Source organism: Euleptes europaea, chromosome 1, assembly GCF_029931775.1.
Source record: "Euleptes europaea isolate rEulEur1 chromosome 1, rEulEur1.hap1, whole genome shotgun sequence".
NCBI classification, from domain to species: Eukaryota; Metazoa; Chordata; class Lepidosauria; order Squamata; family Sphaerodactylidae; genus Euleptes; species Euleptes europaea.
This window is the reverse complement of record NC_079312.1, coordinates 173,985,155-173,998,241: the sequence shown is the minus strand read 5'-3', so window position 1 is coordinate 173,998,241 and position 13,087 is coordinate 173,985,155. Positions and strand designations below refer to the sequence as shown.

At 45.8% G+C, this 13,087-nt stretch overlaps 1 protein-coding gene across 1 annotated transcript; it reads right to left on the bottom strand.

Annotated features, from left to right (window-relative positions):
• Positions 1-7,371: 7,371 nt before the first annotated feature.
• CCDC115 (coiled-coil domain containing 115) lies at positions 7,372-11,794 on the bottom strand. The gene is made up of 5 exons (XM_056867346.1): positions 11,666-11,794; positions 11,011-11,114; positions 10,626-10,738; positions 8,453-8,617; positions 7,372-7,499 (listed from the first exon to the last, which is right to left on the bottom strand). Exons 1-5 carry the CDS (start codon positions 11,792-11,794, stop codon positions 7,372-7,374), a joined length of 639 nt encoding a protein of 212 aa, XP_056723324.1.
• Positions 11,795-13,087: the final 1,293 nt, after the last annotated feature.

The following is a 13,087-nucleotide window of genomic DNA, read 5'->3' as shown; positions in this document are numbered from 1 at the left end:
GAGAAGTACAATAGTTAGATGTCATGATCAGGGCAGCAGGCTAGGATCTGGCAAACTCAGGTTCAAATCCTCACTTTGCCGTGGAAGCTTCCTGGGTGACCTTGGGCCAGTCAATCTTTTTCAGCTTCGCCTGTCTCACAGTCCCTGGAAAAGACAATCATGCTAGGAAAAGTTGACGGCAGCAAGAAAAGAGGAAGACCCAGCAAGAGATGGATTGACTCAATAAAGCCACAGCCCTCAATTTGCAAGAGCTGAGCAAGGCTGTCAAAGATAGGACATTTTGGAGGACATGGATTAATAAGGTCCCCATGATTCGGAAGCGACTTGACAGCACTTAACACACACATACTACCTCACAGGGTTGTTGTGAGAATAAAATAGAGATGGGGAGAATGATGAACATGGCCCGGTCTCCTTGCAAGAAGGGAGGAATAAAAATCTACATCATAAATAATAGCCAGTCTCTGGGCTCCTTTTCATGCCACATTAAGTGCTTACGCATTTATAACGCATAGCTGTCTCAGCAATCCCCAGGGTAGCATTTGATAACTCACCTATGCCTAAAGATCTATTCTTTGTAAAATGTCTTTTATCATCTGCCTCTTCTGGGGAATTAGGCTCCATTACCTCCCTTTGGTGGGGTTCTGCTGTAAAGGTTGGGTTGTAAAACATGCTGGAAATGTGACAGTAAATAAAATTAAAAGACAATACATGCTTTACAAGGAGCACTTTGCCAGTGTAGGCATTGTACAGCCATGGGATCTGAGCTGAGAGAACAGCCGTAAAAAGCTGTTGGCAAAATGTTCTATTCAGAGCACTGACTGAATTTTAATTATATATAGTTGAATTCCCACCCCATGTGCCATGTCCCTCTCCTGTTTTGTCAGCATCCTCAAAAAAAAATTTTTTTCAAAAGAATGAAGGAGTGAACATAAAAGGGATAGTGGGGAAATAATAGGGGATTATAATAATGCATCAAAAACATTAAGTCTGTTCAGTCATATAGAAGAAAAAGTATATACACTGGGTAGGAATATGTCTTTTATCCCAATTTAACCTCTAGCATTCTAAAATGTGAAATATTTATTCTCTGTTTCCATTGTCAGATTCCATTGATGTAAGTTTTCATCTGTTCTTTGACTCATAAGCATCTAATAGAATTGCTGCTTTAGATTCATTTGCTTTCCCTAACAGTGGACTCAAAAGCAGCTTTGAAATGCACTGGGAAGTAGCAGGCTTGTTCCTAGGGTTGCCAACCTCCAGGTGGGGCCTGCAGATCTCCCGGAATTACAAGAGTTCTCCAGATTAGAGATCCGTACCCCTGGAGAGAATGGCTGCTTTGGAGGGTGGCCTCCATGGCATTATACCCCGCTGAGCTCCCTCCCCTCCCCGACCCCAACTTCTCCAGGCTCTGCCCCCAAGTCTCCAGGAATTTCCCAACCCAGAGTTGGCACCCATACTTGCCCCTTTTCTATTTTACCTGTAAAAAAAGTTTCTTTTGGAAAAGTCAACCAAGAAGTCAAGAGTTTAGTCTGTTCCCACAAGAGACTGGTGTGATTAATTCCGCCTTTCTGTGGTCTTTCTCTGAATGCCACTGATTAGGGCAGATTCTGAATGTTTGGTCAGCCTTGCAAAACATCCTCTTTGTAGGGATTTTGTGAACAGAAGAATTTTAGTAGCATTTTTGCTGGAAAGACTACAGAACCTCCCAGGTTCGATTTTAATTGACTGCCCTTAAGTGAAACAATGGCTACTCCTCTCCTGGCTTATAGAGGGGAAAGCTGTTGATATAATTAAAAATCAGCTGCTAAAATTGCATTGTCTGAATTGGGTAATTTGAGGGTTCTTTTAGCAGGGGTGGATTTTAATACTGCATTGGCAGTTGCCACGTTTTTATCTCTGTCAATCAAGCTTAAAAAATACTAATTTCCTTATTATTTATCTAGATATGTTTTTTTTATATATAGTTCCTTTTAAATGTTCATCTTAGTGTGACATTGTTCAGGACTGAATTGGCCATATGAACAGTATCATTAAAGTAAAGTAAATCGCATCACCTTCTTTCAGGACATGGAAAAAAATTTCCTTCTAAAATTTCATTTGATGTTTCTTTTATGCTCAGGCTGGAGCGAGCACAAATGTTCTCTCTTAGATGTTACTGTTCCAAAGAAGAGGACGTGTCCTCTTTCATCTGACCTCCTCTTGTTCTCGCTGAATAGGATATCTTGCTATTCGGTTGGCCAGTCCTCAATTTTTAATGAGTCCCAAGCATTGTGCTGTTCTTTGAATCTGGCTGCTTCCCCTCCCTGCGGTTCTCTGTTTCTTGTAGAAACACAAAGCGGCAGTGTTTGAATGACTTGCTTTATTTTATGGAATCGTTCACTCCTTGAACATTATTGTCTCTGTGTAATAGCAAGCTATTTTTAAATGTTGCTAAGATCATTAGTTAAGGCAGAAGTTTAGATGTCTTTTATTGATAAATCCTCATTGAAGGGCCCTTATCAAAACATTTCTGAACGAACAACTGAACCATTTTATATCATTGTGCGAAGTAGACGGAGTCATATCTTCATGACAATTGCTTCTTGAAATGTAGGGTAAAGGTAGTCCCCTGTGCAAGTACCGGGTCATTACTGACCCACGGGGTGACGTCACAACATGACATTTACTAAGCAGACTATGTTTACGGGGTGGTTTGCCATTGCCTTCCCCAGTCATCTACACTTTACCCCCAGCAAGCTGGGTACTCATTTGACCGACCACGGAAGGATGGATGGCTGAGTCAACCTTGAGCCGGCTACCTGAAACCGACTTCGGTCAGGATCGAACTCAGGTCGTGAGCAAAGCTTTTGACCGCAGTACTGCAGTTTACCACTCTGCACCACAGGGCTCTCTTCTTGAAATGTAAGCCATGCTTAATCTAGGATTACTCATGGGATGCGCACTGCTTTTGATAGGGCATGCTGCCAACATACCTGACCTGGATGGCCCAGGCTAGCCTGATCTCATCAGCTAAGCAGGGTCGGCCCTGGTTAGTACTTGGAGGGGAAACCACCAAGGAAGTCCAGGGTCACTACACAGAGGCAGGCAATGGCAAATCATCTCTAAACGTCTCTTGCCTTGAAAACCCCATGAGGGGTTGCCATACGTCGGCTGCGACTTGGCGGCATTTTATACATGTACACACTCATGTGTGTACTCCCAACAACAGGGCATTTCCTCAACTAACATCATTTCCACCTTATCTGGAATGTATTTCAGTCTGTTGACCCTAATCCACTGGTTTTAAAAACCGATCCAGGGCAGAAATGAGTGATCCTAGATCAGCAGTCCTCGAACTTGTGGAGCCTGTGGACGCTTCTGCAATTTCGAGAACAGGTAATGTGGGCACTGTTACAAAATGGCTGCCGTGGAGGGCTGCTGCTGGAGATATCACAAAAATGTGGGTCCTCCCTACAGACACAAAGATGATGCCTCCTGGGCTCTTCTGAAGCTCTTCTCCTTTAACATGATGATGATGATGGTGGTGGTGGTGGTGGTGGAGGAGCAGGAGCAGGAGGAAGAAGAAGAGTTGGTTTATATATGCCAACTTTCTCTACCACTTAAGGTAGAATCAAACGGCTTACAATCACCTTCCCTTCCCCTCCCCACAACAGGCACCCTGTGAGGTAGGTGGGGCTGAGAGAGCTGTGACTAGCCCGAGGTCACCCAGCTAGCTTCATGTGCAGGAGTGGGGAAACCAACAAGGGCATCCACCACTCTTGTGGAGGAGTGGAGCATCAAACCCGGTTCTCCAGATGAGAGTCCATCCCTCCAAACCACCACTTTTAACCACCACACCGGCTCTCATTAGACCTCCGTATTTGAGGGAACGGACCACGTTCCTTACTCGCACTTCGAAGAAGCTACTGTTGTTGTCTTAGTGGGTTTGAAACCTTGCAGGTTTGCCAAGGAGGCTATGCGGATTCTTGGAATAGATGGAAAGCCAGAAAAAAATCAGAGAAGATGGAGGAGTTGAGCAGAGTAAGGGTTAGGCTTGCCAAGGCTGGGTTGGGAAATTCCTGGAGACTTGGGCTTAGAGCCTGGGGAGGAACCGCAGTGGGGTACAATTTCATAGAGTCCATCCTCTAAAGCAGCCATTTTCTCCAGGGGGACAGATCTCTGTAGTCAGGAGATCAGTTGAAATTCCCAGAGCTCTCCAGACCCCACCTGATGGTTTGCAACCCTAGTAAGAGGCAGTATCTGGTCTGATGTGTCTACTAAAATGGAAGAAGGATTTCTTCCTAGGGTTGATTTCCCCCCCTCAAATGTCTCGCAAGCAGCAGTTCAGCGGCTCCTAACACATTTTAGTTGGGGGAAATGTTTCACATAGATAAGACGACGCATCAAAGGGTCTGGCATTAAGAGCATTCCCGAGATCTGATTTATTATGACTTATTCTAGCTTTGCGACATGACCCCCGAGAAATTCGCACGCCGAGACCATTATCTAGTCAGAGCAAGCGGTTTCCGTTTTACCAAACAGCAAAACATTATTTCGTATGCAGACACCATGATGTGATCTTTTTAAAGGTCGGGGCCATCCTTTCGGCTGCTTTCCACAGTCTCTCGATTCATTCTCGCTCATTTGGAACCCGGCTGGCTTCCCACCTCCTTACGATGTCCACTGTAACCATCGTGAAAACATTTGGTGCCAGCATCACCTAGTGGATAAACTTTCACACACCCCTTAAGAAATCACCACACCCATCTGGTACCTTAATCTCTGCTCCCTGATATGAGTGAGGAAATTAACAATTTAACAGCAACAATGGGAGGGCTGGATTCTTTTTTTTCTCTTTCTGGCTTTGTGGTCCATCAGTTTTGGCTACTGGCCAAGAGAACTCTTTTGAGAGCCAGCCTGGTGTAGTGGTTAAGAGTGGTGGACTCTGATCTGGAGAACCGGGTTCGATTCCCCACTCCTCCACATGAGCGGCGGAGGCTAATCTGGTGAACTGGATTGGTTTCCCCACTCCTACACATGAAGCCAGCTGGGTGACCTTGGGCCAGTCACAGTTCTCTCAGCCCCACCTACCTCGCAGGGTGTCTGTTGTGGGGAGGGGAAGGTGATTGTAAGCCGGTTTGAGTCTCCCTTAAGTGGTAGAGAAAGTCAGCATATAAAAACCAACTCCTCTTCTTCTTTTTCTTGATTCAATTTCAACCCGTTGGTTCTGGTTCCATCTTCTGGGGCAACAGAAAACAACTCCGCCCTGTCTTTTCTATGACAGCCCTTCAAGTACTTGAAGATGGTTATCATGAACACATGAAGCTGCCTTATACTGAATCAGACCCTTGGTCCATCAAAGTCAATATTGTCTACTCAGACCGGCAGCGGCTCTCCAGGGTCTCAGGCAGGGGTCTTTCACTTCACCATCTTGCCTAGTCCTTTTAACTGGAGATGCTGAGGATTGAACCTGGGACCTTCTGCATGCCAAGCAGATGCTCTACCGCTGAGCCACAGCCCCTCCCCAAATTATCATATCATCTCTCAGTCGTCTTTATCATATCACCTCTCAGTCGTCTTCTCTCCAGGCTAAACATACCGAGCTCTGTTTGTTGCGGTGACTCCGCTTTCATGCAAGTTGGACCAGACCAGGGCCCTTCTGTTTAGAAACAATATTTGGTTAACTGTTATGATTAGTCTGAGGGGTCCAAACAGCACCAGCTGGGAAATTTATATGGTTTTAGGGAAAGAAATATTCACCAAATTTATTATATTAATGTAGATGGAATCTTCTTTTATGATGCTGTAAACTTTACAGAGCCTTGCGGAGGAGGCAGCATAAAAATTGAATCGATGTATCATCTCCTTTGCCATCAAGTATACCAGCTGAAGCCCGGGGCGGGGTGGTTCTTTCAATGGCCAGCTTTTGATCCTGACCTGAGCATTGTGAATAACCCATCAGAAGCTAGATCATAAGGAAAGCCCTGCTGGATCAGACCGAGGTCCATCAAGTCCAGCAGTCTGTTCACACAGCGACCAACCAAGTGCCTCTAGGAAGCCCACAAACAAGACGACTGCAGCAGCATTCTCCTGCCTGTGTTCCAATGCACCTAATATAATAGGCATGCTCCTCCAATCCTGGAGATAATAGGAGTGCATCATGACTAGTATTCATTTTGACTACTAGCCACGAATAGCCCTGTCCTCCATGAACATGTCCTCTCCTCTCTCAAGCTGGAAGCCATCACTACATCCTGGGGCAGGGAGTTCCACAATTTAACCATGCATTGTGCAAAGAAATACTTCCTTTTATCTGTTTTGACAGGCTGACAGGCAAGGACTTTGAGAAGATCAAATTAATTGCTTGACAAGACCTTCTCCGGGTCCAGAAAATGCCAAGGTGGGCCTGTCTCTCTTTCCCGGCTATGCCTATATGGAGGGATTGGCCCTTGGATAGAAGGGGGAAAATATGTGGCAGAAGGAGAGAACAGGTTCAGTCTATTGGAGGTGCCCAAGCCCTGTTCTTATATAGGTCTCATCCTGAGTTTTGGGATGATGTTCCAGTTGGTGGTGGTGGAGAAAAAAACTCAAGACACCAGCGTGGTGTAGTGGTTATAGCGGTGGTTTGGAGTGGTGGACTTTGATCTGGAGAACAGGGTTTGATTCCCCACTCCTCTACATGAGCGGCGGAGGCTAATGTGGTGAACTGGATTTGTTTCCCCACTCTTACACATGAGCAGTGGACTCTAATCTGGTGAATTGGGTTGGTTTCTCCACTCCTCCACATGAAGCCAGCTGGGTGACCTTGGGCTAATCACAGCACTCTTAAGAGCTCTCTCAGCCCCTCCTACCTCACACGGGGTCTGTTGCGGGGAGGGAAAGGTGATTGGAAGCCGGTTTGATTCTTCCTTAAGTGGTAGAGAAAATTGGCATACAAAAACCAACTCTTCTCCAAAATAATGGGTTTAAATTACGGGTGGGAAGATATCGGCAAGACGAGGAAGAACTTCTCAACAAAAAGGGCGGTTCAGTGGCGGAATTGGTTGCCCAGGGATGCTGTAGGTAGAGTTCTCCTTCCTTGGTGGATTTTAACCAGAGACCGGATTACCATTTATTAGGGATGTTTTAGGTTATCCTGCATTGTGCAGGGGGTTGGACTGAATGGTCTCTAGGGCCCCCTTCCAACTTTTTAATTCTGTGAATTAAAACCAGACGCTGGACTACATTTTCCAGATATTCTGCATTTTCAAAACATGCAGACAAAACCTCTCGACTGACAAGCTTTCCGCTAATGTGAAAAGGTCATTTATTAATCAAAGAAATCTGTACAGATAAAGAGATGCAACTAATAAATACAAGCCACCAGCAGCGCCTCGGTGATGAGGGAGTTTACGGCTGTTCAAGGACATCCTCTTTGGCTAAGAGCCGCCGCTTTTCTTCCAGCAAGGTACGGTACCGCCTTCGAGTAGCCTCGATCTCGCTTTGCATCGAGGCAATTTCTGCCGCCAAGTGGATTCCTGGGTGGGGGAGAGAGAGAGGCAGGCTGGATTAAATGTTGCACTCTGAAACGGAATCTGGGCTCCCTCCCTCTAGGGAGAGCTGACCGTTGAAGGAAGCCAGGAAACAGGATCTTGGAACCCTGCCCCTCCGGTGACACAGAAGTCGCTTTGCTTATGGAGAGGACTCTTCTTACTGGCACATCTTGTATTAAAGGGAATTGACTGCCACCATCTGGCATACTGGGCTTTCACCAAAGAGATGCAAGAAGAGAGTGGCGCCCCTATGTGCTGTCAATAGCAGCTTCCAGTTGAGTACCAGAAGTTCCCAACTATGCGTTACACTGCAAAATCTTTACCCATCTCTATAGCCAGTATGGTGTAGTGGTTAAGAGAGGCGGACTCTAATCTGGAGAACTGGGTTCGCTTCCCCACTCCTACACATGAAGCCAGCTGTGGGACCTTGGGCTAGCCACAGCTAGTGTGGTGTCGTGGTTAAGAGCGGTAGTTTGGAGTACTGGACTCTGATCTGGAGAACAGGGTTTGATTCCCCACTCCTCCACATGAGCGGTGGACGCTACTCTGGTGAACGATTTGTTTCCCCACTCCTACACACAAAGCCAGCTGGGTGACCTTGGGCTAGTCACAGCTCTCAGCCCCACCAACCTCACAGGGTGTCTGTTGTGGGGAGGGGAAGGGAAGGTGATTGTAAGCCTGTTTGCTTCTTCCTTATGTGGTAGAGAAAGTCGGCATATAAAAACCAACTCTTCTTCCATAGCAGAGTGGGGATTTGAACCCAGGCCTCCCAGATCTTCATCCAACTCTGACCACTGCTCACCAGATTGGCTGTCTGAGAAGCAGTAGACAGAAGAAAGGGCTGTGGGCTGCAACTAGTTTCTCAGCTAGGGGGATGGTGAGATTGGGAAGGAGAAGAGGTGAGGTTGGATGCGGTGGCAACATTCTGTTTCCCTCACCTTCTTGGAAGGTCTTTTGTGCCTGTCGCAGGCTCTGGGGCACAAGGATGCCAAACCACGTTAGAGGATCTTGCTTTCCTAATTTCTCTGCGGACGGAGAGATTTCCTCCTCCTGAAGCTGGACCGGAGTCTCTGTTTTTCCTGGGCCCTTTCGCCGTCGTAAAACTGAAACATGAAAAGAATGCTTTAACTACAGGCAGCTTAGAGAAGAGAAATGCAGCCCTCCTGGTTCAGAACTAGTGGTATTCCACACATATACTTCTGTACCATGTGAACCCCTGAACCAAAAAGCCGTATTGTCGAAGACTTTCACGGTCAGAGTTCATTGGTTCTCGTAGGTTATCCGGGCTGTGTAACCGTGGTCTTGGTATTTTCTTTCCTGACGTTTCGCCAGCAGCCGGCCACAGCTGCTGGCGAAACGTCAAGAAAGAAAATACCAAGGCCATGGTTACACAGCCCGGATAACCTACGAGAACCAAAAAGCAGTATATTTCCAGAAGGTTCAGGGAAATGGGCTCCACTGTCTTGGAGACTCCTGGCTGCAGAAGATACCAGTGCCTGGTCAAAGCCAAATCTCTCTAAGGCCAGTTTTTACATCCTTGTTTTAAGGTGCAAAAAAGAAACAGAGGTACAGAAAGCATAACGCATTACTTAGTAACAGAATGACTAGATAATGTCATTAAAATTGTTAATTTAAAACTACATTTTAGTCAATTATTAGTTAATTTCTCATTAAAAGATAAAGGTCTCCTGTGCAAGCACCGGGGCATTCCTGACCCTTGGGTTAAGTCACATCCCGACGTTTCCTAAGCAGACTTTGTTTTACGGGGTGGTTTGCCAGTGCCTTCCCCGGTCATCTTCCCTTTACCCCCAGCAAGCTGGGTACTCATTTGACCGACCTCGGAAGGATGGAAGGCTGAGTCAACCTCGAGCCGGCTACCTGAAACCGACTTCCGTCGGGATCGAACTCAGGTTGTGAGCAGAGCTTGGACTGCAGTACTGCAGTTTACCACTCTGCGCCACGGGGCTCCTAATTTCTCGTTAGCATTAATTAAATGCTTATTTCAAGAAGGAACCCAAAAAAGCTAAATGTCAAAAAAATGTAATACTAAGTTCACATCACTTTTTTTCGATCTTGTATTCTCATTCTTTGTTTGCTTAGATTTCTTTTGTGAACGCTATTGCTGCTGTATACGTGTATGATAAGTGGCATCAAGCTGCTTCCAACTTACGGTGACCCAATGAATTAAAGTCCTCCAAAACATCCTATCGTTAACAGCCTTGCTCAGATCTTACAGACTGAGGGCCGTGGCTTCCTTTATACAGTCAATCCCTCTTATGTTGGGTCTTCCTCTTTTCCTGCTGCCTTCAACTTTTCCTAGCATTATTGTCCTGTGTTCTCATGTGACCAAAGTACAATAGCCTCAGTTTAGTCATTTTAGCTACCATTATATAATTTCACTAGGACAGTAGAACAGAAGGATTCATCTTACATGCTTGTTATTACTGCTTAAGGGGCTATGGCCTGGAATGAGGTTTTTTATTCCACAACATTTCACAGTTATGACACTGAATGGGTTATTTCGGATTTCTGTGGCTTTTATGTCTTTCATTATATTTTACCTTTGCAACAATCAAAGAAATCATCAGCTTTTAATATCTACTCAGCAGGAAGTTTCATTATGTCTGATTTTCAACATTACTCTAGATGCAGATAGTTAAATCCATAGATTAGGGCCATTATAGATAGAGGAGGTTTTTCCTACAGAGACAACCTCCAAGTTTGCACAAAGGTCTGAACAGGGAGTGAGGGGAGATAGGGATTTTCAATTTTTTTGAAACCTTTACCTTACAGGGTAAAAAGCCAAAATCTTGCAGTGCTATGTCATGAGATCTCAGCTGCCATTTTTAGGGTCGCTTAGTAACCTGATAAACAGGCAAAGGCAGGGAAGGAAGGAGGGTGACCAAAGTACCACTGCAGGGAAGAGTTGTTGGTGACAATGTGAGTGAATGGGCAGGCGAGGCAGCACGGGAGAAACAGCAGGGAAAGAGGAGGCTGGGTGGCATGGGCTGGGCTCTGGAGAACGCTCACCAGGGCTCCCTCAAGTCCTGACCTTCATTTCCTAGTTCTCCCAACCACAGGGTCTTAAAATCTTTGAGTCTGTTCATTCACCTTGGTCACTGGGGCCGATTTCTTCAATCGTAGCTGCGTTTTCAGCCTTTGGCTTTGAAGCATCCCCACCTTCCGAGACCACATGAAACGCCACCTGACTGCCTTCGTTCTGTCTAGATTGAGAAGAGAAACAGAAAGATGGGACACCTGAGTATATACTCTAGCAATAGTTCATCCTCGGGCTTTAGGTTGTGGGGAAGTCACCATTTTAGTGCTAGGAGTACAAAGCAGAGAACGAGGAACAATTCTATTACCATTTTCAGGAAGGGAAGGCGATTGTAAGCCGGTTTGATTCTCCCTTAAGTGGTAAAGAAAGTCTTCTTCCCCCATCATTCACAGGTCAACCCCCAGTAGTGGGATTCTGGGCTTGATCCTGCCCTCTCACCTAGTGTTCACTCGCACCAGGGGTGTCATCTGATGCCCATACTGCAGCGCAGAGACAGACTTGTTACCCATGGCGTAACGCGACTTGGAGAGGGAGAACCAACCCTGAGGAAGAAGAGACAGACAAGGTTAGAGACGAGGCTATTCTGTACCGGCTACATTTGCAAACCGCCTGTGTCTGGCTCCAAGGAACAATTCCCCCAAAACTTTGGGAGGGAAGAAGGTGTTAAAAAGGCAGTTTTGGAGGGGGAAGAAGAGGAGGAGGAGGAGGAAGAAGAAGAATTGGTTTTTATATGCCAACTTTATCACTTAAGGAAGAATCAAACTGGCTTACAATCACCTTCCCTTCCCCTCCCCACACCAGACACCCTGTGAGGCAGGTGGGGCTGAGAGAGCTCTAACAGAGCTGTAACTTGCTCAAGGTCACCCAGCTGGCTTCATGTGGAGGAGTGGGGAAACCAACCCAGTTCACCAGATTATCGTCCGCCGCTCATGTGGAGGAGTGGGGAATCAAACTCAGTTCTCCAGATTAGATTTCACCACTCCAAACCATTGCTCTTAACCACTACACTACACTGAAGAATGAGAATAAGAGGACCCCACAGGTGCAGAAGTGCTTGGACATTTCTGGTAGCTCCCCTGAACCAAGCTCTCACCTGTTCCACCAAGTGGTTAAAAGACTCTCTCTTGGTCTGCAGCGACTCCAGAACATCAAAAAGGTGCAGAATGGTCTGGTCCAACTCCTCGCATACTTCACTTGCTGCCCTGTCCTCAGCTGGAGCCATCTGGGATGGAGGAAGAGGAGGAGGAGGAAGACTTGGTTTTTATATACCAATTTTCACTACCTTTGAAGGAGACTCAAGCTGGCTTATAATTGCCTTCCCTTCCTCTCCCTACAACAGACACCTTGTGAGGTTGGTGGGGCTGAGAGAGTTCAGAGAGAACTGTGACTAGCCCAAGGTCACCCAGAAGGCTTCATGTGGAGGAATGGGCAAATCAACCTGGTTCACCAGATTAGAGTCCACCAATCCTGTGGAGGAGTGGGGAATCAAACCCGGTTCTCCAGATTAGACTCCGCTCTTAACCACTACACCATGCTGGCTCTCCAATGGTGTAATTCCATTTGTCCACACCCATCCCAACTGCCCTGTGGAAGAGGTAGACAGTAATAACCCCCCCAGTGTTAGCCTCCTCTCTGTGCCTTCTGTCTATTCTCCGCCCCAACTGAATTTGGTTCACATGGTCCCATCACATGTTACTCTGTGAAGGGCCACATACTGAAGAGACTATATTAATAAAATGAATAGTATTCTCTTTAGCTCTGCATCCACTCCTGTTGATTCCTTAAAGAAAACCAGTATTGTCTGCCCATATGTTTTATTCTTCAGCATCCCAAATACAGGAAGCATGTTAAGGATCACATTCTTGCCACTTAGGGTTGCCAACCTCCAGGTGGGGTCTGAAGATCTCCGAGAATTACTACTGATCTTCAGTTACCCTGGAAAAAATGGCTGCTTTGGAGGGTAGATTTCATGGCATTATACCCTGCTGAGGTCCCTCCCCAAACTCTCCCCACCCCAGATTCCTCCCCCATATCCCCAGGAATTTCCTAGCCTGGATCTGGCAACTCTACACAGTCAGAAGAAGAAAATACCACTTCATACAACACGTAATTAACTTATGAAACTCAATACTATAAGATCTGGCAACAGCCTGTAGCTTAAGGTAGTTTTAAAACAAAAACTGGACAACTTTTAATTCAATGTTTTCCTCATTTCCCTCCCCACCCTTTTTATTTTTGTACCCCAAAAAACCTTAATAAAATATAAAATTTAAAAAAATAACTATTATTTTTATTACTAAAATTTTTAAAAAATAACTATTAAATTTTTTTTTAAATAACTAACATAACCAAATCTACCTCCTGAGAACGCAGCCACTATACCTTAGTTAAAAAAAGAAAACCGTGGACTTCAGGTGTTTAGCTCATCAAAAACTTCCTCCTTTACACTGTGTTTCCTTGGAATGCCCTTTCACAGTTTACTTCCTCCTCGCCTCCCTCTCCACTGTTGCGCCCA

Bases quoted from the DNA above. Each gene is read 5' to 3' on its own strand.
- CCDC115 (XM_056867346.1), bottom strand. From the start codon at position 11,794: ATGGCTCCAGCTGAGGACAGGGCAGCAAGTGAAGTATGCGAGGAGTTG. The intron at 10,739-11,010 runs GTGAGAGGGCAG...TTCTCAATCTAG, and splicing joins CTGGTGCGAGTGAACACTAG to ACAGAACGAAGGCAGTCAGG. The intron at 8,618-10,625 runs GTGAATGAACAG...TTCATGTTTCAG, and splicing joins AATCGGCCCCAGTGACCAAG to TTTTACGACGGCGAAAGGGC.